This window comes from Meriones unguiculatus, chromosome 7 (genome assembly GCF_030254825.1).
Source record: "Meriones unguiculatus strain TT.TT164.6M chromosome 7, Bangor_MerUng_6.1, whole genome shotgun sequence".
In the NCBI taxonomy this organism is placed as follows: domain Eukaryota; kingdom Metazoa; phylum Chordata; class Mammalia; order Rodentia; family Muridae; genus Meriones; species Meriones unguiculatus.
This window is the reverse complement of record NC_083355.1, coordinates 57175295-57198184: the sequence shown is the minus strand read 5'-3', so window position 1 is coordinate 57198184 and position 22890 is coordinate 57175295. Positions and strand designations below refer to the sequence as shown.

Below are 22890 nucleotides of genomic sequence, written 5' to 3'. Positions count from 1 at the left end.
AACCATGATAACTGGAGAAAAAAGAGGTTATTAAGGTAAGTGGGGGAATGGAAGAAGCAGGAGGGAAGCAACTTGAGAAGGGCTGGGGAGAAAAGTAATACAATTATATTTTAATTAAAATGAATAAAAATAAATGAAAATAAAATAATAAAGAATAATATGAAAGAATTGTTCTCCAAAAGTGCGTTCACATAGCTTGTAAACACCCTTCTGCACCTACGGACTCAGAATGATTTGTATTGATTTGCATTCCTGATATAGGAGACCGCGCTGATTTATTGAGTGAGCAAGAAATAATTTGAAAGGTTTCTAGCCCTTAGCGCAGTGGCTCTCAACCTTCCTAATGCCCTTTAATACAGTTCCTCGTTTCCTGGTGACCCCGACCATAGGATTATTTTTGTTGCTACTTTATAACTGTGATTTTGCTAATGTTCGATGAATTGTAACGTACATATTTGTGTTTTCTGATGGCTTTCGGCGACCCCTGTGAAAGGATCGTTCAACCCCACGGGGCTGCGACCCACAGGTTGAGAACAGATGTTTTAGTTTAATTTCGGCCTGTTCTGGGATCAGTTGATCTCATTTTAGCCATTTGTCTTTACAGTGAGCATGGACTTAATTCTGGCTTACATTTTTTTCAACATCTGGACGCCTAAGCTTTCTGAAGTGAAAAATGTTTTTTTCAAGAGATGAAGAAGGTAGCACAGCCGGTTGAGGTGGGGTGGGGGTGGTCTGTGGGGGTGCACACTTGAAAACTTTCCCTCCTTTTGGGAGGAGGCAGGAGTTCAAGGTCAGCCTCAGCCTCAGGGCTACGGCTACTCACCCCGGCTCTGTGAGACCCTCCCTCCAAAAACAAAACCCAAAACAGGGCATTTGAGGATGAGGTTAAGTGAAAAAGAAAAAGAAAAAATTCTCTCTGAACACGAATCCTCCACGCCTACTCGTCATTCATTCTCCTAGGGAAACCAACTGCACATCCGGGACTCCGGGGAGCCAGGCCCCGCCCTCCTGGGGGTGGGGACACGAGCGGTGGGCGGGGCCTGGCGGAGCCTGCGCCCTGTGGACCGGAGCCATGGCGGACGGCGGCCGCGCCGCCCAGGCTCGCGCGCTGCTGCAGCAGTGCCTGCACGCTCGCCTGCAAGTGCGCCCGGCCGAGGGGGACGCCGCGGCGCAGTGGGTGGAGGTAACGCCCGGCTCTTCCCGCGGAACCGTGCTGGTCTTGCTCTCCTGCCTCGTGGGAGGACGAGCGTGTTCCCTTCTGTCTGCCCACCCTACCGGGTGGCCTAGTCGTCTCCTCTTTGGACTTGCTTCTGTGGCTGTGCCCGACTGGCCCTCTCTGTTCCCTCACCGTGAGGGTGATCCTTCTGCCTGAGTATCTCAGGTGTGGGGTAACGGCGCAGGCGACCCCGCCGAACGGTTCTCAGAATTGTTAGGGAACCTCACTCTCCTCCATTAGATTAGATTTCATACCCAGCGTTCTCCAACTCAGCCCTGCCGTCATAGTAAGGATCACCCGTGAGCCATGTATGTGGGTGACCTTAAACCAGGAGTTAAAAATTCTCAAACACTGAGTGTGGTGGTGCGTGCGTTTAAGCCCAGCCCTGGGGAGGCAGAGGCAGCGGAGTTCTGTGAGTTCAAGGCCAGCCAGCTCTACCCACTGAATTTCAGGCCAGCCAGGGCTGCGTGGGCAAACCCTGCTTTTCAATAAATACAACTTCTGGTATCCTCACCATCTCCCTTCTCTTAAATTATTTTTCTTCCTATCATATTTGTGTTAGGATTTATCCTTGAGGTTTTGAAGTTTTGTTTATAGCCGAAAAACCACTATTTTCATTGCTGCCATCTGGAATAAGTTACAACGTCAGTTATTTAGAGGCCATCCTTTATCATTTTTGGTTTTCCCACATTTCCTGTAACAGAATCACATTTTATTGCAGCCTTCCAAACTATCCCTTCGTGTTTATAAAATTTAAAAGCTATTTCAAAGGCTTTTCCTTCCCTCCCACAGAGTAGTCATCCCTTACTCTGGTCTTTTGTCAAGGTTGTGAGTTTTTTTGTTTTGTTTTGTTTTTTATGAAACAGCATTTTGTTTGAAAGTTATCTCCCTTCTTACCTCTTTTAGTTGTATTCATGTAGCGTTGTCAGCCTGACCTGGTATGGATGAGGCTATCTGAAAGCTCTGCTGACTTAGGAGAAATAAATGAAGGTGATATCTGTGGTCTTCACTGCTCTTGATTATATTAAAATCTTAATTTTTGAAGTAAATAATCATGATTAAGACTTGAGAAAGAGCTGGGTACAGGGCATACACCTGTAATTCCAGCACTCAGGGAGAGGCAGACAGATCTCTATGAGTTTGAGGCCAGCCTGGTCTACAAAGCCAGTCCAGGACAGCCAGGGCTACACAGAGAAACCCTGTCTCAAAAAAACAAAAACAAAAGGAGTTGGGAAAGATTTTGTTCCCTGTAACTTACTTAGAACTGAAGACTATTTTTACTTCTCTTCCTTGGTTTTCAGGCCCCGTGCTTGTAGGCTCTGTGAAATGTTCCCCCATTGAGCTGCTTCTCTGTAGACTTCTGCCTAATCAGAGATTCCTGTGGTGATTTCTCACAGATTCGGAGAGGACTGGTGATCTATGTGTGTTTCTTCAAGGGAGCTGACACAGACCTTCTTCCCAAAATGGGTATGTGTTTTCTTCCTCCTCGCTGTGAGAGGGGCATGAGAACGTTGTGCTAGAATTCGTTATGATGTAAGGTGAATAAAGCTGCAAACTTGACTATCTGTGAGCAAATGAACCAAAAAAAAGTGAAAACCCCACTGTATTGGCTTCAGTGGGATCTTACTTTGTTTCTGAGGGGTGTGGGTTGGACGTAGGCTTTTAAAAGCTAAGCAAGTACTCTGCCACTGAGTATAACTTTAGCCAAGAAGCATCATTTTCTCTTTACTTCTTCATTTTGTTTTGGTGTAGTGCTAGGGTTTGAAGCCAGGGCCTAGAGCATGACAGGAAAGTACTCTACCACTGCACTGTGTCCTAGCCCTTTTTAGCAATTAACATCCAAACAAAAACATTCTGAATGAAAAAATAAATGGCATAATGATACCTAATTCTTTGTAAACTAATAATTTTTTTAATTAAAAAAAAAATCTTAGATCAAGGTCTTGACAGTTTGCCCGGTGACCATCAAGTCCTTCTGCATCCCCGGAAGGCATTGAGTACACAGCTTTTATGCTACAGCCTCTGGAGTAGCCGGGATTACAGGGCTACCTCCAGGAGCTTGGGGGGTTGCTTGCTTTGTTCTCTCTTTTCTGTTTTAAATGTGTATTGGTGCTTTGCCTGCAGGTATATCTGTTAACCACATACATGCTTGATGCCCTCAGAGGCCAGAAGAGGGCATCAGATTCCCTGAAACCCGAGTTATAGGGGGTTGGGAACTGCCATGTGTCTGTTGGGAATCGAACCCAGGGCCCCTGGAAAAGCAGCAGCAGCTCTTAACTGCTGAGCCATCTCTGCAGCCCTGATAAGCATGATGCGGCATTGTGCCAATGTGTTAGTTATATAGTTTATTGTCAAGTGGAAACAGTGTGCCTGTGGTGGAACTCCTTTAAAATTCCCAGTACTGCAGCTGGTTTGTAGACTGATTTAGAAAACAGACATGTGAGCCCATATGTACAGCATAGTTCTGCCCAGAGTATGGAAGGTTGTGAGAGCACAGTAGCCACGGAGATCCAAGCAGAGGTTTCCTTGCTTTATTTGCCACACTCCCCAAGTGTGCATGCGTACATGCGTGTATGTGTTTATACTCATTTTACAAAATGGCAGGTTCAATAGAGTTAAACCATATACTTTGACCATATATGGTAATACCCTTTCTTGTCTCCCGTCACACCCCATGGTCCCTTCCCTCTCCCCATCGGATAAGAGCATCCCTAATGGGCAGTAGATGACAATGTATGTACAGCATGTGTGTCCAATCAAATCTGAACAACTCAGCCTTATCTCACTGATAGCGAATTTATAGCAACCATTTATGGAGGGTTTTTTGTATAAGCATATAAATATAGTTCTGGTTCTTGACAGACTTAGTGTTATCACAACCTTATGTCTTATGAGGATAGAAAACAGAGCAAATGCTCCAAGGTCACAAAACAGTACCTTAACCCACTACAGCTTTCCAGGACTGTATACAGTCCACGGCCCCACCCGTTCCTCATGAGAGATAGCCCATGGGTTCAGATGTGCTGAACCCAATCACACTGTAACAAGGCAACATTTGGTTTCAAATTATGCTCAGGAAAAAATATACATATAACAATGCAGCTATCTCTAAGCGTGGAGGCAGCTTATACGCCCCTCATTAGTAAAACACAACACAGCTTCGTTAAATTAATACATTTAAGCAGAGCACAATAGCATGTGCCTAGAGTTCTAGCTACACGTGAGGCTGAGGCAGGGGCATCCCTTGATCCTGGGGTTGGAGACCAGCCTGAACAAGAGAGCGAGACATGTCACAAAAGAAAAAGCAGTGCTGGCAGATAGTTACAGAAGTTAGCCTAAATGAGATTAGAGTAAGGAAGCGAAACTCATGGACAGATAACCATTGGTGACACCTTAGCCAAAAGTCAAAACTAACAGGAAATTTTACACTGATATTTGAAACTTGCTTGACAGCTTTGTCAAATCATGACAACTGTACTTAAGAAAGAACTGGGACAGGTAAGGAGAGAGAGAGCTAGGAACTCTAATAGTTTGAACCTAGAGGATAACGAGGAACCCTTGAAAGCTTAGGAAAATGAGATGAAGCTGCTTCTGTTACAGACAGTTCTGTGAGGTCCTGGTGCTGCCGTGTCAGGCACTGGGCTCGTTTTACTAAGTGTTTTACCCTGGTCATGTTTGCTGTCCATAAGATGTAGAAAGATTCTTCAAATATAAAAATAAAATGTACTGTCTCTACATGAACTCAGTGGCTGGCTCTTTGACCTCCCCCGAGGAAGGAGCAGCCTTGCTGGGCCACAAAGGAGGACATGGCAGCCAGTCCTAAAAAGACCTGATAAGCTAAGGTCAGATGGAAGGGGAGGAGGACCTCCACTATCAGTGGACTTAGAGAGGGGAAGATTGGAGATGAGGGAGGGAGAGTAGGATTGGGAGGGAATGAGGGAGGGGGCTACAGCTGGGATACAAAGTAAATAAACTCTAATTAATATAAAAAATAAAGATGAAAAAAATAAAATGTTGGTCATTTGTAGCTGTGCACAGTGGTGCACGCCTTTAATCCCAGCACTCAGGAGGCAGAGGCGGGTAGATCTCTGAGTTCGAGGCCAGCCTGGTCTACAGAATGAGTTCTAGGACAACCAGGACTACACAGAGAAACCCTGTCTTGAAAAAACAAAGATTGTCTTTGCAGGGCTGCCTCGTGATGTCCTAATCATAAGGAGTTAAAATAAGGCCACCGAATCCAAGCTGCATTCTGTTTTGTAGTGGCTAAACCTGTGTGCATCTGTCTTTTCTTATGAGTTCACTCTAAATACATGTGCAAGACTGTGGTGAATTGAAAACACAGAAGAAAGCACCTTAATTCTTTTAATGAATAGTTAACCTAGTTTATCATTCTTAGTAAAGGACTTTCTGGCTAAGAATTACATTCAGCAGGCTGAAGGACAAGCAAAATAAACATTTATTATTGAGGGATTCGTGTGTCCTTCCCTGTGTTCCATGAGTGAGATCATATGATAAGGTTCTCGTAAAGCCCACCCCATACTTATTCATGGATTCAGACCTTTCCAGTCAAACCTTACATAAATGGGAGTGTGACCAGTCGTGACCATGACGTCTGAAATGCTGTAGCTAAAATGGAGATGTATAGGCTGTACCTTAGTTCATCTTCATTGTAATTGCACTGAGGTCAGCGATCTGTCAAAGACTGACCTCCTGCCTGTGTTGCTGTGGTATTTGATTGATAATGGGTCTTACAATCTAAGTCTCTAACATGCTATTAATGATCATCTCATTTCAGTTCAACTTGTTTCTCTTTGTACTGTGTTCACCTCTACACAGAGATATGTGAGCTCCCAGTTACAGCCAGTGGAGGGAGGAATATGAAAGTCTAATGACATGGTATTACCACTCGTAGCCTGTTAATCCAGAACTTCTAACTTCTGTCATGAGCCTAGACAGCTAAATAGTGATTTCCATTCCTGAGGGCTGCTGGCCGCAAGGCAGGGACCTGTTCACAACAGAATTACAAAGCTGCTTGAGAGAGGTGTTAGTTAATGAATGAGGTGAGGCTTGCAGCATGGGTAATGACTCGGTTTTTACCAGGTTAAATGCTTTTGTAGAGTAGGATAATCATACAAAGTCCTTACTGATGCTTACTACAGAGTTTGTAGTGACTGAAATCAGCCAAACTAGAAAGCACATCTTTAAAACTAAAAAAAAAAAAGTCTGTGTAGCACTGGCTGGGCTGGAACTCACAGAGGTCTGCCTGCCTCTCCCTCTCATACTGAGATTGAAGGCATGCTCCACCATGCCTGGCAATGAAAGTACGCCATTCAAAGCATGGTTTGAGGATTGGAGGGTAAGAATGCCTTTACTGCTTGTTCTGTTCTTCATAAGAATTCATTTTGCCCTTGTCGAGGAAGAGAGAACCTAAGTGTAAATATATGCCTCTCGGTTTATTACTTCAAAGTGGTTAGTGGTAAGAGATAAAGGCTTTCTAAGTTCAGGTTTCTAAGTACACACATAGATGCTTATGGTGATTTGGATAAACAGTCTCATAATACTGTAAAAACAATACCATGGATTTTTCGTTTGGGGTTTTGGGGGGAGGTAAGATTTTATTTCTGTTTATATGTATGGCTGTTTTGCCTGCACATATGTCTGTACCACGTGTGAGCGTTGCTCCCAGAGGCCAGAAAAGGGCAGGAGATGATCTGGTCCTGGAGGCAGGGACAGCTGCCCTGTGGATGCTGAGAACCACATCTCCGTCCTCCGGAAGACTACCCAGTACTTGTAGCAACCAAGTCTCTCCAGCCTCCTACATATACATAGACACGCACATGTCTGTATATATCATATTCATACAGCCCTGCATCATTTGTTTGCTTTTTTGTTTGTAATGATAAACTTCACCTTTGCATTTTCCCAAGAGGCCTTATTTGTAAAACGTTAGTCCATATTAATATTGCCTTAGATTGTGAAACTACGAGTCATCTGGCTTATAGTGGAATTGAACCAGTGGGTTTGCTTATGAAGTAAAAGGAGCAGAGGAGCAAACATTCACGTGGCCCCCCAGTATGCGACAGCATTTGAGGTTCCAGGGTGCAGCTAATTCTTTTTGGATTAACTTTGTATAGGTGAGCCTAGCTGCCAGGTCAGATTTGAAGTACCTTGGTATTTTCTATATGAAATTCACAACTTTGTGTATTTTTTGTGCTTGGGCTATGTTGCATAAAGGCCTTTTTAACATCTAGAGACTGGATTTTAAAACTAGGCTTTATATATGAAACTTGATAAGCAAATAAAACATTGATCTTTTCTTCGTGTTTGTTTTTCCCTTCAAAATGTTTCACCTTTTTCTTCGCCCAGCTAATACGCTGTTGAATGTGAAACTAAGTGAGACAGAAAGCGGCAAGCGTGTGTCTATCCTGGAACTGCCTGGCGACGTTCTGATCATCCCTCAGGCCACCCTCGGGGGCAGGGCGAAAGGGAGGAGCGTGCAGTACCACTCCAACTGTGGAAAGGAGGAGGGCTTCGCCCTGTACTCGCAGTTTGTCAGCCTGTGCGAGGAAGCCGTGGCCGCCAGCAGCAAGTGTGCGGAAGCCGGGGTCGCGGTGCTGCATGGCACATACGGGAACAGGCAGGTGCTGCAGCTGGACACCAATGGGCCGTACACGCACCTAATTGAGTTCTGAAAGCCTCTTCTCTACAGCTGCTTCCTAGCGTAAAAGGACCAGACTATTGGTCGGGCGTTTTGTTTTATTCTGTTTGTACCTTTGTTCTGCTTTGTTTTTTACCCCTTCATCTTAAAGATACAGATCTGCAACATATGTAGGCAAGAAAATCCTGGATCCAAGCTAGGCATATCAGCACATTCCCTTAATCCCAGTGTTCGCGAGGCAGAGGCTAGCAGATTTCTGGGAGTTCGAGGCCAGTCTGGTCTACATGGTGAGTTCTAGGACAGCCAGAACTACATGATGAGACCCTGCCTCGAAAATCCGAAAATAAATAAGTAAATACAAATAAAAATAAACATTAACAACTTAAGGATATTTTTTTAAGTGCAAAATAAATTACCAGAAATAGACATTTGAGGTGGCTGGAATCTTTCCTTACTCTATGTTTTGACGCTTTAAATTCCTATTGCACACACACACCCAAATCCTTTTTTATAGCTTTCCTCTACTGTTCTATTTTGAAACTTAAGAATCAATAACTTGAGCTCATTGTCCTTAGCTTTTGTTTTATTGATTCACAGTGCAGTTGTTGAAATGTAATAAACTATTCATAAGCTTAGAAACCCCAATTTTTCTTCAAGCTTCTCCAAGGACATGTGTATGTCTTTCAAAAAAAGATTACATTGCTTACTTTAAATCGTTTTAATTTTATGCTTAGATAAAATGCTGTCTCACAAATTGCCTGAACTACTTGTGGAGAATGGCACTCCAGGGGCATGAAAGGTTGTTAACAGAAATGGGGACAGATCGGGGCAGAGCAAAAACAGTAACAGATTGGAAAGGAACTTTAGCTTTTAAGGGGCTCAAAAACCCATCAGTACACGCATTTATTTTACTTTCATATTTGTGATGAGGAAAGCACTGTAGAAAGAAAGACAGTAATTTGCCGCAAGTCATCCACTACAGAGGATTGCTGCATCCTCTGACTTTGATAGCGAGACTTGAGAGTAACCTTGGCGAAAGCTCTGTTTCTCTCGTTGCCAGTTAATTGGTTCACTCACTCCATTAGGCAGAAGCAGAACTGCCCCTAACTTAGATGCCTCAGTTTTTCTAGGATTTTAGAATCTTTCAAACAATATACTTCCTAAATAGTTTTAAAGACTTATTTCATTTTTTTAAGATGTATTTAATTTTTGATCCTGTCTGTCTGTCTGTCTGTCTGTCTGTCTGTGGGTATGTCCACATGGTTGCAGGGATCCTTGGAGGCTAGAGGCTCCCGGGAGCTGGACTGGTGGCTGTGGCTGAAGTGGATGCTGGACGTGCAGCTGCGGTCCTCTAAACAAGCAGCGCATGCTCTTCACCCTGAGCCTTCTCTCCAGCCACCCCTCAACGGTTTTAATTTTTCAGCTTAGGACCTGGGAGCCACTTGTAAAAAACGTTCTATGTAAGCTGCAACCTGTGGCTTCAGTGTCTGAACATGCGCCTATAAGGTAACATGCGCAAACCAGAGAGGGGTTAAGAGCACACACCACCTTCAGAGGACCGGAGCTCAGCTCTCAGCACCCGCGGCCGGCAATTCACATACCCTGTAGCTCCAGCTCTGGGACTCTGCCCTGAATGTATGCACATCCGTGCGCACACACAACATTAAAGCAAAATGAATCACACTTTTATCATTCCTTCATTGCTTCCAGTGACCAGCAGGAGGCAGGAGCCATCCACAGCCATGGGCAGTACCTTCCGTGAGCTGCTCAGAGCCCTGAGTCTGTGGGATAGGAGGATTAGCTCCCTAAAACAGCCCTACAGTCTACGGAGGACTTTTACAGGTCTGCTGAGCCCAGAGACCCCCTCCTCCCCTCTAAAGTCCATAAATGTCGGAATTCCCTTTGTTCTGCCAGTCTCTTGTCCCCGCTTCCCCCACCGGGAACAGCAGCTTTACTCCAGGCTGTTTCACCTGAAAGAAAAGACCCCATTTATGACTAATATCTCTACAATGATGTGCTGGCTCCTAGTGGAGGAATAAATGTTACCAAATATCAATAGCAAATACTACAGCATCCTGTGCCACTTGGAGAGACAACCTCACTGCTGTTACAAGAGAAAAGGTCAGGTTATTGCTCTCAGCCACCAACGGTGCAGAGGACTGATACGTGCCACATAACACAAACATGCCAGAACGGCGGTGGTCTCTGAGTTGGGGGAGCAGAGATGGTTTAGCTTGGCACCCCATTTGGACTGTCATGCACACCACCCTCTTATAAAGCACTTTGCGGCCTCATGGCTTCACCTGCATGTCCTGTGCTCACACAGCCTTCTCCAGTTCCGACAGCAACCTCAGAACGCCCTCAAGCTGCCACCTGCATCAGGCTGCCGTCCCCATCTCAGGGCAATAGCATTCACTTCCCTTAGTAACAACTGAAGCTAGATGACTTCTAGTCCAGGTTATCCTCAAAGTAGCGGAGTAGCAAGAACAGGATGTAGCCTGAACTAATTGTGGGTGCATAGCCAGACGGGCAAAACTGCTGTCTGGTGAACTTTTAGAGGAACCCCCTATTACCAGCTTCTGCTTGTGCTTAATCAGGCTTACCAATTATTAAAATCCGATGCAGTGCAGAAGGGCTGGGCACAGGAGGGAAAATAAGTACATGGCCTCCAACCGAAATAGAGAGCCACCCGAATCACTCTTCCTTCTCTTGAACCCCGTAGAAAGAAGCCCCAAGCAAGAACCTACAGCCTTGAGCTCTCCGACCCCTGTGGCCAGCTGTCAATCTTGACAGCATGTCTTCTACAATCTGTACCACTGCCTGATTCAAACAGAGTTAACTTGCTTCTTCAGCAACTCTGGAGCCCTTATTTTCAGTTCTTTGTATGAGAGGCCAAGGACCTGGCCTGGACCCTAGCCACCAGCCCAGCACATAAATTGTATTTAATTATTTATTTATGAGATTTTTTTTTTCCACGTGTGGGCATTTTGCCTATGGTATGACTACGCCACATGCACACAGTGTGCACACAGGCCAGCTAATAACATCAGATCCCTGAGAATTAAGGATTACAATTATCAGCTGGCTGTGAGCCACCGTGTGGTGCTGGGAATTGAGCCCACGCCCTGGAGAAGGGCAGCCGGTGCTCTGCACCACTGAGCCATCCCTGCAGCCCCAATACCTGGTGGTTTGTTGAAATGAGAGTGGTTTCTGAGTCACTAGGAAAGTTTTCCTTCTGAACACACACCTCCATAATGACTTTACATTTGTCATTTGATGGCTCGTGTGTCCTTCACAAACTGTCTCCAAGGCAGCATTTCTAGAACGTTTTTATCTACAGTACTGCCGTGCTTAGAAGCTGTTGTACCTTGTTATCTGCAGGACAAAGTGTACCCATCGGAGGGTGGACTCAAAGCTCTCAGTACATTCAGCCAACCACAGTGAGTTCTGATCAACAAGAGGAAAAATCTAACATAACATTCTCTTGTGATAACAGTGTGGTGGTTATTCAGCAGAAGAAGTGACACAGAATCCTGCGCTATTTGGTTTTGATATTTGATAACTTTTATTCTGTTACCATGGAGCCAACAGATCATTAATGTAGACACTATTCATAAGTCAGAACCTTGGGAAATAACTTCTAAAGAAAGAGCAATGTCCAAGAGGCCAACAACTCTACAGATAGCAGAGAGATAGAGACAAGAAACACTTGAGGAACAGCACTTTTTTTTGTTCCAATTGTCTTTAATGTCTGTGTAATATGTATGTATAGATATTTTTAATTTATTTTTTTATTAATTACAGTTTATTCATTCTGTATCGCAGCTGTAGCCCCTTCCCTCGGCCCCTCCCAATCCTACCCTCCTTTCCATTTCTCCACCCATGTCCCTCCCCCAGTCCACTGATAGGGGAGGTCCTCCCCCTTCCATCTGATCCTAGTGCATCAGGTCTCATCAGGACTGGCTGCATTGTCTTCCTGGTAAGGCTGATCCCCTGAGGGGGAGGTGATCAAAGAGCCAGCCACTGAGTTCATGTCAGAGCCAGTCCCTGTCCCCTTTACTAGGGAACCCACTTGGACACTGAGCTGCCATGGGCTACATCTGAACAAGGGTTCTAGGTTATCTCCATGTATGGTCCTTGGTGGAGTATCAGTCTCAGAAAAGACCCCTGTGCCCAGATTTTTTGGTTCTGTTGCTCTCCTTGTGGAGCTCCTGTCTCCTCCAGGTCTTTCTATCTCCCCCTTCTTTCATAAGATTTCCTGCACTCTGCCCAAAGTTGGGCTCTGAGCCTCAGCATCTGCTTTGATACCCTGTTGGGCAGAGTCTTTCAGAGGCCCTCTGTATAGTAGGCTCCTGTCCTGTTCCCTGTTTTCTCCATCGTCCAACGTCCATCCCATTTGCCTTTCTGAATGAGGATTGATCATCTTACCCAGGGTTCTCCTTCTTGCTTAGCTTCTTTAGGTGTACCGATTTTAGTATGAGGATCATATATTATATGTCTAATATCCACTTATAAGTGTGTATATACCATGTGTGTCTTTCTGCTTCTGGGTTATCTCACTCAGGATGATCTTTTCTAGTTCCCACCATTTACCTGCAAATTTCATGATTTCCTTGTTTTTCATTGCTGAGTAATATTCCATTGTGTAGATTACCACAATTTCTGAACCCATTCCTCAACTGAGGAACATCTGGGTTGTTTCCAGCTTTTATTACAAATAAAGCTGCTACGAATATGGTTGAGCAAATGTCCTTGTTGTGTACTTGATCATCTTTTGGATATATGTCTAGGAGTGGTATAGCTGGATCTTGAGGTAGTGCTATTCCTAATTGTCTGAGAAAGCACCAGATTGATTTCCAAAGTAGTTGTACAAGTTTACATTCCCACCAGCAATGGAAGAGGGTCCCCCTTTCTCCACCTCCTCTCCAGCATGTGTTGTTCAATACATTAACAAGAGGCCAGCAAACTGGCTCAGGGGTAAAGGTAGGTGCCTGCCACAAGCTTGATGATCTGAGTTGAATTCCTGGGATCCATGTCTCAGGAGCAGGGCAACTGTCACAGTCATCCACTGACCTCCACACGCATACTGTTATGCTTGTTTTCCATACACAAAATCAGTCAATAAATAAAATACGAAAAACAAATACTAAAGAATACCAAATACTAAAGAAAATACAAAGAAATACTAAATATTAAAGAAAAATTAAATAACACAAGGCAGACCTTAAAGTTAAGAGTTTTCAGATCTTATAGGACAATTGAAATCTGTCTTACTTTTTTTATTGCTGTGAAGAGCCACCATGACCAAGGGAGACTTTAGAATAGTTTATTGGGGACTTTATTTTTACCCTTTCAGAGGATTATCCCATAGCCATCACGGTGGGAGCACAGGAGCAGGCAGAGTTGGAGCACTGAGAGCCTGTATAATGAGACCATAACCACAAAGCAGAGAAAGCGCCAACAAGAATGGTGTGGGCCTTTGAAACCTCAAAACTGAGCAGTAACAGCTCCTCCAACAAGGTCTAATCCTTTCCAAACACTTCCACTAACTGGAATTCAAGCATTCGAACATATGAGCATATTGAGATAGTTTTCATTCAAACCATGTCTTTGCCATGTAAGGAATTCTTAAGTTTTTGTAAAAGACAATAACTCAGCTCGTGCCAAACTCACCAAGGGACTCTCTTTAAATGCAGTTCTAAATCACAACCTTAGGAGTCAAAATTTTTCTAATCACCTGTGGAGCACGTAGGCACGTAGACTGGGGAAAACAGGCGTGGGGCTAGAGTGAGGTCAGAGATGTGTCCAAACCCCAGAAATCTCAAACCTGAAATAAAAAAATCTCATCCTGAGACCCATCGGAGTAGGCCGCTCCCTCCCTGCTTCGGTACCGGCAAGCCCAGGGGCACAAAAGCTGGCAACCCCCAACTCTCAATGCAGCCAGCACCTAGATGCAAATAGGACATCACCAGCATCCCAGCCATAGCCAATGAAATGCATCACCCCAAAACCCCCTTCCCACTCCCCAAGGTTTATACAGTACTTTTTCACAGTGGAATAAACACACATAAGTTGTTTCACTAAATATCATCTGAGAGTTGCTGTTTCATAGGGATAGCTCTGAGCTAGAGAGCTGTAATGTTAAAATCCTCAGAGAAGGCCTTCCCCTGGCACCCCCAGCTGGACTGGAATCCTGCAGATCTCACTGATCCCAGATACTGCTTGATTTTTTTCCAGGATTGGTATCAGCTCACCCAGCGAGCAGAAGCAGAACCAGGAAGCACAGTAATCAATCTTCCCTCCAGGTAATTCTTTTTTCTATTTATTTATTGTATTATTAGTTACAGTTTATTCACTTTGTATCCCAGCTGTAGCCCCCTCCCCGGCCCCCTCCCAATCCCACTCTCCCTCCCTCTTCTCCTCCCATGCCCCTCCTCTAGTCCACTGATTGGGGAAGTCCTCCTTCCCTTCCATCTGACCTTAGCCTATCAGGACTGTCCACTCAGGGGGAGGTGATCAAAGAGCCAGCCACTGAGTTCATGTCAGAGACAGCCCCTGTTTCCCTTACGAGGGAACCCACTTGGACACTGAGCTGCCATGGGCTACATCTAGGCAGGGGTTCTGGTTATTTCCATGCATGGTCCTTGTTTGGAGTATGAGTCTCAGAAAAGACCCCTGTGCCCAGATTTTTTGGTTCTGTTGCTCTCCTTGTGGAGCTCCTATGCCCTCCAGATCATTCTATCTCCTCCTTCTTTCATAAGATTCCCTGCACTCTGCCCAGAGGTTGGCTATGAGTCTCAGCATCTGCTTTAATAAAATACCCTGCTAGGTAAAGTCTTTCAGAGGCCTCTGTGGTAGGCTCCTGTCTTGTTCCCTGTTTTCTACATCTTCCGAGGTCTATCCTCTTTGCCTTTTTGAATGGAGCATCCTAGCCAGAGTCCTCCTCCTTGCTTAGCTTCTTTAGGTGTATAGATTTTAGTATGTTTATCCTATGTTATATGTCTAATATCCACTTATAAGTGAGCATATACCGTGTGTGTCTTTCTGCTTCTGGGATACCTCACTCCGGATGATCTTTTCTAGTTCCCACCATTTGCCTGCAGATGTCATGACTTCCTTGTTTTTAATTGCTTCGTAGCATTCCAGGTGATTCTTTCACATACCAGAATTCCAGACCCATCATCACTCGGAACCAAGTCCAGACTTCAAGGCTGCTAACAAGGGGTTTTGTTTTGTTTTGTTTTCCAATTATTTATAGTGGGGAGATGTGCACCACAAAGCCAGTGTGGAGGTCAAAGGACATCTTGCATGGATTTGCATCGTTCCTTCCATCATGTGGGTCCTGGGTACTGAATTCAGGTAGCCAGGCCTGGCAGCAGGCACCTTTACCCTGAAATATCTCACCTGTCCTGGTCTGTCGTAACTTGGTTCCAGCTCCCCTTTCAAAACTTTTCTTCCACAACTGCCCTCAGAGTTTCTTCTGTATGCGTTTTCTGGTGATACCCTTACTTCATTACCTTCTTTTCTCCTCCAAATCCATCACCATTTGTTCTGTAGCTTTGTCCCCGCTGTAATTTCCTTCATGTTATACATGTACCCTTCTTGAAATCAGTGATGTGTTGTGAGACTGAGTACTTTTATATTTCCGGACGGTAAGAGTATAGTAGCATGGACAGACAGAATAATCGCGGGCAGACCGCCTGAAATCTACATATCTTATCTCCTGCAGCCTTCACATAGTGCTGTGCCTGCAGCCATGGAGGTTTGCCAGTGGCAGAGACACTCCTGATGCCTTAGTGATGAGGGAATGAAGGTGGGAGCTACAAGAAGCAAGTTAGCACAGCAGCACCTGCTTTACCATGGCAGATGACTCCAGAAGAGTGCTATGCAACAAAAGCGAAGGATTTGTGTATTTTCTCAATTTTCACTCTGTAATATCTTTCTATTATAGCACAGCTGTATTTGTATGAAAGCTTTGTCTATAAAAAAAAGTGTTCATAGAGACATAGATTTGAACCTTCTGTAAAATTATGAAACAAAAATATGTAAATTATGTTTACAAAGATGAGTTTTGATGCAACAAGCTTTATTAGCACCACCCCCATCTAACCTCAGAATAAAGCAGTTTTGTGGTATACAACACAAACAGCAAATGCTGAGATAAAAATCATCCTTCTTTTTGTTTTAGATAAGGTCTCACTCTGTAGTCCTGGCTGGCCTGGACCCCACTATGTAGATCAGGCTGCCTGTGAACTCACAGATATGTTCCTTCTCCACCTCTCAAGTGAGGCTAATAATAATAATAATAATAATAATAATAATAATGCCTTAATAAAGGCGTGCATTACCACAATGACATGGCTTTACTTTTAACTGATTGCTGTTTTTTGTTTTGTTAAGAAATTTGTTTCGGGGCTGGAGAGATGGCTCAGTGGTTAAGAGCACTGTCTGCTCTTCCAAAGGACCCGGGTTCGATTCCTAGCACCCACATGGCAGCTCACAACTGTCTGTAACTCCAATTCCAAAGGATCTGACACCTTCACACTGATGTACATAAAATAAAATAAATTAAAAAAAATTGTTTCAAAGGGACTTAGGAAAAGAAGGGATTCACCAAGAAAGAAGGTCCCCATGCTAGGTAAGCCGCAAGCCAGGACAGGACACCTTGAGGGCATCAGAGACCAAGAGGAGACTGGAGACCTCGAGAGATAAGGTAGCCAAACAACTGGAAGGTGGAGAGGGGAAACTGGCTCCCTGCTGGGGAGTCTTTCCAGACCCCTGGTTATTGCATGAAGCCTCAGAACCGCTAGAGTGGAGGAGAGACAATAGGCCCCCAAAAGGCTCCTTACGCCCTCAAAAGAACCTCCTTTGGCTGCCTGCCGTGAGTGTCAGAGGGACCAGGGGCAGCAAACTCTGCCTACCCCACCAGGGCCTGTGAACTGGAGTCTCCAGGCAGTCCTTCCAGATAGCAGTAAAAGCTGGTGAGTACAATAGCCATAGCATCTGTGTCTCAGGCTTCACAGGGGTGGGCCAGGACTGAGCAGCAATCCCAGCTGGAAGGAGGGCACTGGGTGTCCAAGCCCTAGGTGAGAGTCTGAGCCCCAAGGGGAGGGCCCCACTGAGCTCTGAAAGCAGCATGGTCACTGGTGGTGGGCAAGGTCTTCCGGTGGGTGTTGGTATGAGACACTGGTCATGTTCAAAGGGGTTTTGCTGATGGACACTAGAAGCCTAGGCTTCAAAAGGCCTGAGTGAGCAGGGACTTGGTGAGAGAAAAGAGGGTTCATAACAATGTGGAGTCAGAAAGGGGACAGAAAAAAAAGAAGGTGACCACAGGACTCCAGGAAATCAGTGTGTCCCTTAAAACCCTGGAGAACACAAGATGGTCTTCTAGAGCAGGGCCCGGTGGTGCAAGTCTTTGCTCTCAACACTTTGGAGGCATGCAGATCTCCCTGAGTTCAAGGTCAGCCTGGTCTACAGAGTGCCAGGCAAGCCACAGTTACACAGTGAGACTGTGACTCAAACAAAGAAATGTGGGGCACTTAGGTTTAAATACAGGTTAAGTATGTCATAAGCAAGAAAATCCACAAAGGTCATGTTATTAAAAAAAAAGAAGACGAAGAAGAAGAAGAAAGAAAAGAAAAAAAAATGTGGCTGTAAGCTGTGTGTGGTAGCGCAGGCATTTAATTCCAGCATGGGGGAGGGGGGTGACCACTTGTGACCCATCACCTAAGTAGAGCGGATTGGACAGGCCCGGGTCCAGCTTGAACTTCTCTTTCAGCCACTGGCTTCCGTCACTGTCGGAAGCCTTCCCCTCCCCTATGCTGATCTCTTCTCATAGCTTGAGCCTACAAGGGGCTAAGGCAGCCCCCAACGTGCCCCAGAAACCCGATGCCATGGGCTGATACTGGTGCTGTGGACTGAGCGTACCCTTTACCAGATTTTTCAGTGTAGACTATTTGCACTGTGTTAGCCAGCATCTTACCCTGCAGAAGCTTAATACAGTTTGACCTAGTTAGCCTTTCACCTGAAAACAAAAAGAACTAATATATTACATCCTATGTAGCAAAATTTATATATTATATCCTATGTAGCAGAACTTAAGAGCCTGTTGAGGAGTGGGAAAGAAATTGTGAAGTTTTCTGATTTTCATGGTTTTGATGTTGTTGTTTTGGTTTATTTATTTATTTATTTATTTATTTATTTAGAGAAGTTTCTTTTTAAGGATGTGTCTGACTATGCTAGCAAAATGTAATTCTTGGGACCAGATTTGAGGTCCTATTTATTTGAACTTTGTATGACTGTGGATAGATTATGGTTCGCTTCCTATTTCTGGCATTCTTTTGATATACTTTGCAGTCCTAATGTAAGCCTTTTTGTGAGAAAACATGATCATCTTCAAAGCTTACTTCTCTCCGTGCCTCCTCGGGGCTTCGATCCCTTCCACTGCAGGGACTTGCCTTTGGTAACCGACAGTGTTGAGAGTGCTCTTCTAGCTTTTGATTAATACTACTTCATGAACAGTTTCTTTCGACTTACAAATCACAGTTCTGGATCTGCCCGTCAGCAAAGGAGCTGGGGGCTGTGTGAAATGGTTTCACACGTGATCTTTAGCCAGGACTTTCCGTCTATGAGGGGTAGGTGAGACACAGATGCCCACAAGGTGGTATGTAGTCTGTGGTGTCTGGACAAGGCTGTCTACGGAATGTAGAATAACAGAATACTTCTTGCTCTGGTGGTAAATCTGCATATTTAAAAAAATGTAAAAAGGCCAAAGAAGATGGCTCAGCCAGTAAAGGCATTTGCTACACAAGCCTGGTGGCCTGAGTTTGACCCCTGGAACCCACATAATGGTGGAAGAAGAGAACCAACTTGACAAAGTTGTCCTCTGGCCTGCACATGCATGTCTCTCTCTCTCTCTCTCTCTCTCTCTCTCTCTCTCACACACACACACACACACACACACACACACACACACAATTTAAGTCATGACAATCTGGCCAACCTTTGAAGAATTAGAAGGCCTTCTGTCAGGGCTAGAGATGATCAAGAAATTTCAAGCTTTGGACTAGTAGGTAATAAGATAGCACCGGGGGCTTTGAGAGGAAGGGACATGGTTAGAAGTGGTTCAGGGATGGCTCAGGGCAAAATTCTTGCTGTGAAAGTATGAGTGCCTGAGCTCAGAGTGCCAGCACCAAGTAAAAGCCAGTGGCCGCAGCATGCACAGCCCCAACACTGCCGGGCAGAGCCGAGTGGGTCTTGCTGGCCTGACAGGTACCCCAAGGGGGAGCTCCAGGTGCAGGGAGAGACCCTGCCTGAAAAATAAAAACAAAAAACAAAACAAACATATAAACAAAAAAAGAAAAAGAAAGGGTAGAGAGGAAATTGAAGAGCATGGGTGAGCACACATACACACATATACTAAGTGAGTAATATGTAAAGACTTAGAAGGATTACCCAGGTTGCAGTACACAGGAGTACAGAGGAAAGAGAATTCACTGGCAGAGTGACATGCTCTTTGGAGTCGTGGGACAAGGAGATTAAAGCTCATTTATAATACTCTGGTGGCTTTCTGTAAGTATAGCAATGAGTGTAATCAGGTAGTGCCTGATATTTCAAGGAAAAAATATACTTTAGAGAAGCTGGTTGGTTATGAAACCACATTAAAAAAAAAGGATTTTTAAAAAACCTCTAAAATGTAATGTGTGTGTTCCTGGAAAGATGGATTCATACTGTAATTCACTGAGTTTGGAGGCAGCTGAAAATTTACCCACATAGATTCTATCACCCAGTCTTCACTGACTGCATGCTCTGACGAGCGTAAAGATGCATTCTAAAACCAGGTTCAGTCTCAAGAAGGTCCTAACACTGGGACACCAAAACAGTGTGGCATCCAGAGAAGCTAGCTGTGTCACAAGAAACAGCCCTGCAGAGATGGAAGGGAGAGTTAGCCTTCTGGAAGCAGGGTGATCTTGCTCTTGGAGGACGATGAGTACACAGTGGTGCAGCAGATATAGCAAGATGCTAATTGTGAAACCTAGATGGTAGGGTATGGGAACCCACTACGCAGTGTCTTACCTTTTCTCAGGGACTTGGGTTCTGTGTGATCCTGCTGCCTCTGCTGTAGTTTACAGCATACACTTGCTTTGTGGGAAAGCCCGTCTGCTCAGGGGGACCCTTCTACCTGTAAAGTCCCCAGTTGAGCCTAATGGCACAGATCTGTAATCTTAGCTACTGAGAAGACTGAAGCATCAAAATGGCAAATGCAAGGCCAGTCTGGATAATTTAGTGAAAGCTTCTCTTGGAAATTACAGAGGGCAGAGCTTGGGACACAGCTCAATGGAGGAGGTTTACCTGACGTATGCAGTGCTCTGGGTTCCCCTTACCCCAAAAATGTGCCAAATGATAGTCAACAGGACAACAGCTCCTCCACCCCAACTAAGGTTAGTTTGCTGTCACTGGAAGTCTGACCCTGCAAACAGAGAGCAGTCTTGTTCTACGGGAACTCATGATTTCTACAGCTTTCCAGCATTCTATCAAAATATGATCTGAAGATGACCTGAATTAGAAGTTCTTTGAAAACGTGCTAAAGCGTAAAGTCCTGAGAGAGGGCAGGATTCATATTTTGTTTATTTTATCGAGGGCTGGGAATTAAGCCTATGATTTCACATAAATTAGGCAAAGGCGCTCTAGCTTTTTAAAAATAGTTTTCACATGTATTTATTTGTTTGGGAGCAGGAGTGTGCCTGCTATGATGGGCGAGTGGAGGTCGGAAGACGGCTTGTAGGAGGTGCGTCTTTCTCCTCACCGTGTGAGTTCTAGGCGTCGAACTCAGGTTGTCAAACTTATGGTGAACAGCTTCACCAACTTTTCCACCCCATCGGGCCCAGAGTCTACATTTCACCCTGGTCCTTACAGACTCAGGTGTGAGAACTGACTGTAGACGGGGTGCACTCTGAGAGTTGGGGCCTCTAACCTCGGAGTCTCAGCTTCCCGTAAACTCTAGGCTGTTTGGTGTCTCTTGAATTCATCATGACAAGGAGGAACTTGTACTTGATAAATTATATGATCCCTTTCAGTCTTAACACTTTTTGGGTATTATGAAAACTGAATCGTTTCTATTAGGAATTAGTTGATCTTTAATCAAATGAACTGAAAAAAATGTTAAAGTTTGTATTTAATTCGGCTAGAATGTGAGTTACTTGTAACTTGTGAATGTTTTTTTTTTGGCCTTTAAGGTTTAGCCGAAGAAGGGGCTGCAGACATTACCCACAGCCCTTTGATGCTTCATAGATCTGTTTCCCTGGTGCTTCAGCACTCAGACAAGCCAGGCCCACTACAAGTGCTAGCTACTCAGCATTCCTTGTCTACTGTTAATGAGATCATTCTCTTCTCCTTCCTTCAACTAAAAAAAACAAACATGAAAGCTGGCCTCTTTGCTCTGTATCTCAGCAGAAGTCATGGCAAGTTTGAAAGTTCTGTGTATAAGTGAAAAATGAAATCTAGGCTGGAGGCGGGGCTGCATAGCCTATTCATCTGAGCACTTGAGAGGCAGGGTCAGCGGCTCTCTATGTGCTGGAGGAAAAGCTGGTCTAAAGAAAAGAAGAAGAAGAAGAAAGAAGAAAGAAGAAAGAAGAAGAAGAAGAAGAAGAAGAAGAAGAAGAAGAAGAAGAAGAAGAAGCAGCAGCTATAAGAAGAGGAGGAGGAGGATGTCTGGTATTTTGTTTTGTTTTGAGATAGGGCTTCTCTGTGTGTAGCCTTGGCTGTCCTGTAACTCTCTTTGTAGACCAGGCTGACCTTGAACTCATAGAGATTCATCTGCCTCTGCTCCCTAAGTGCTGGGATTAACGGTGTGAGTCACACCTGGCTGATGTCTGGTATTTTTAAGCAATTATTAAACTTTGTGCTATCTGCCCATTTTTTCATTAGATAGCTTTTTATCCTCCATTGTAAGTCAGGGCTAGTTTTGGTCTCAATATGATTTTAGAATATTGTTTAAATTACTACTCAGGAAGATTGCTCAGTCTGTAAGGTGCTTAAGGATTTACATTCCATCCCTAGAACCCACTTTTTTTTTTTTTAATGTGGACATCATGATGACCTTGTAAGTGGAGCTCTGGAGAGCTGGAGACAGGTGGATCTGTGATGCTCGTGACTAAGCAAGCTCCAGGCCAATGAGAGAACCTGTCTCAAAAAATAAGGTGGATGCTCTCATACAGTTTGTCAAACAGCCTACCTACTGCAGAAGCATCCTAAAATCTAAACATATATGTAAGGACTCTACCCCCAAATAATAGGGGATAGAACACCCCAACTGGACACTTTATGCTGAGGAAAACCCCCAGTGCCAGGAATGGGATGCAGTTTGCTGAGTCATTGTCCAAAGGAGCCCCACAGAAACCCCAAACAGCACAGGTATTGCCAAGGCTGCTGGTTACTCTCCCCAACCTGATGATAAGGCCCGATTGTGGAAAACACCACTTATATATGCCAGAGAACACAGAAGTTGAGCTGGTGCCTGACTAGGAGCTTCATGCCTGCTAACTGGAGTCCATGGTACTGGAAGGTACTTTGCCTTCTACTGAAGAAAAGTAATGGTCAGTGTCTCCCAGCTACAGTCCTGTGACTGCAACAGTGAGCCACAAGCAAAATAAACCAGCGTGATAGAGGCACAGATGCTGTGGGAGTAAGCACTCACTTCTTGATTAGATTTGTGACCCACTCCAAGAGATAGAACCCAGGCCTGTTACCGCTAACGTGGCCAAGAACCTGAGACTAGATTGCTCATGGGCCTCAAGGAAAACCTACTACTGTTATTCTGGTAAAGGCATGTAGCAATAAAATGACTCCTAATGACATGCTCCTCTGCCTGTATATCAGCACAGTGCTTAGCTCACACAGAGAAGCTTCATGCAGGGGGTAGGATCACAAATCCACAGCTGGACAGTATGCAGACTGAGAGGCTTTGGAACACTCAGCACTAAATGGGATGACTTCATTAAGGCCCTCCAGTCAGGAA

General features: G+C 44.7%; 1 protein-coding gene across 2 annotated transcripts; it reads left to right on the top strand.

Annotated features, from left to right (window-relative positions):
• Positions 1 to 1035: 1035 nt before the first annotated feature.
• Positions 1036 to 18180, top strand: Dtd2 (D-aminoacyl-tRNA deacylase 2). Of its 2 annotated transcripts, XM_060387482.1 has the most exons (5): positions 1036 to 1183; positions 2614 to 2683; positions 14112 to 14179; positions 15133 to 15233; positions 15604 to 18180. In XM_060387482.1, exons 1-5 carry the CDS (start codon positions 1073 to 1075, stop codon positions 15683 to 15685), a joined length of 432 nt encoding a protein of 143 aa, XP_060243465.1. In that variant the 5' UTR covers positions 1036 to 1072; the 3' UTR covers positions 15686 to 18180. The 2 variants fall into 2 exon arrangements, with proteins under 2 accessions (XP_060243465.1, XP_021514825.1); XM_021659150.2 differs by lacking the exons at positions 14112 to 14179; positions 15133 to 15233; positions 15604 to 18180 and adding an exon at positions 7583 to 8300.
• Positions 18181 to 22890: the final 4710 nt, after the last annotated feature.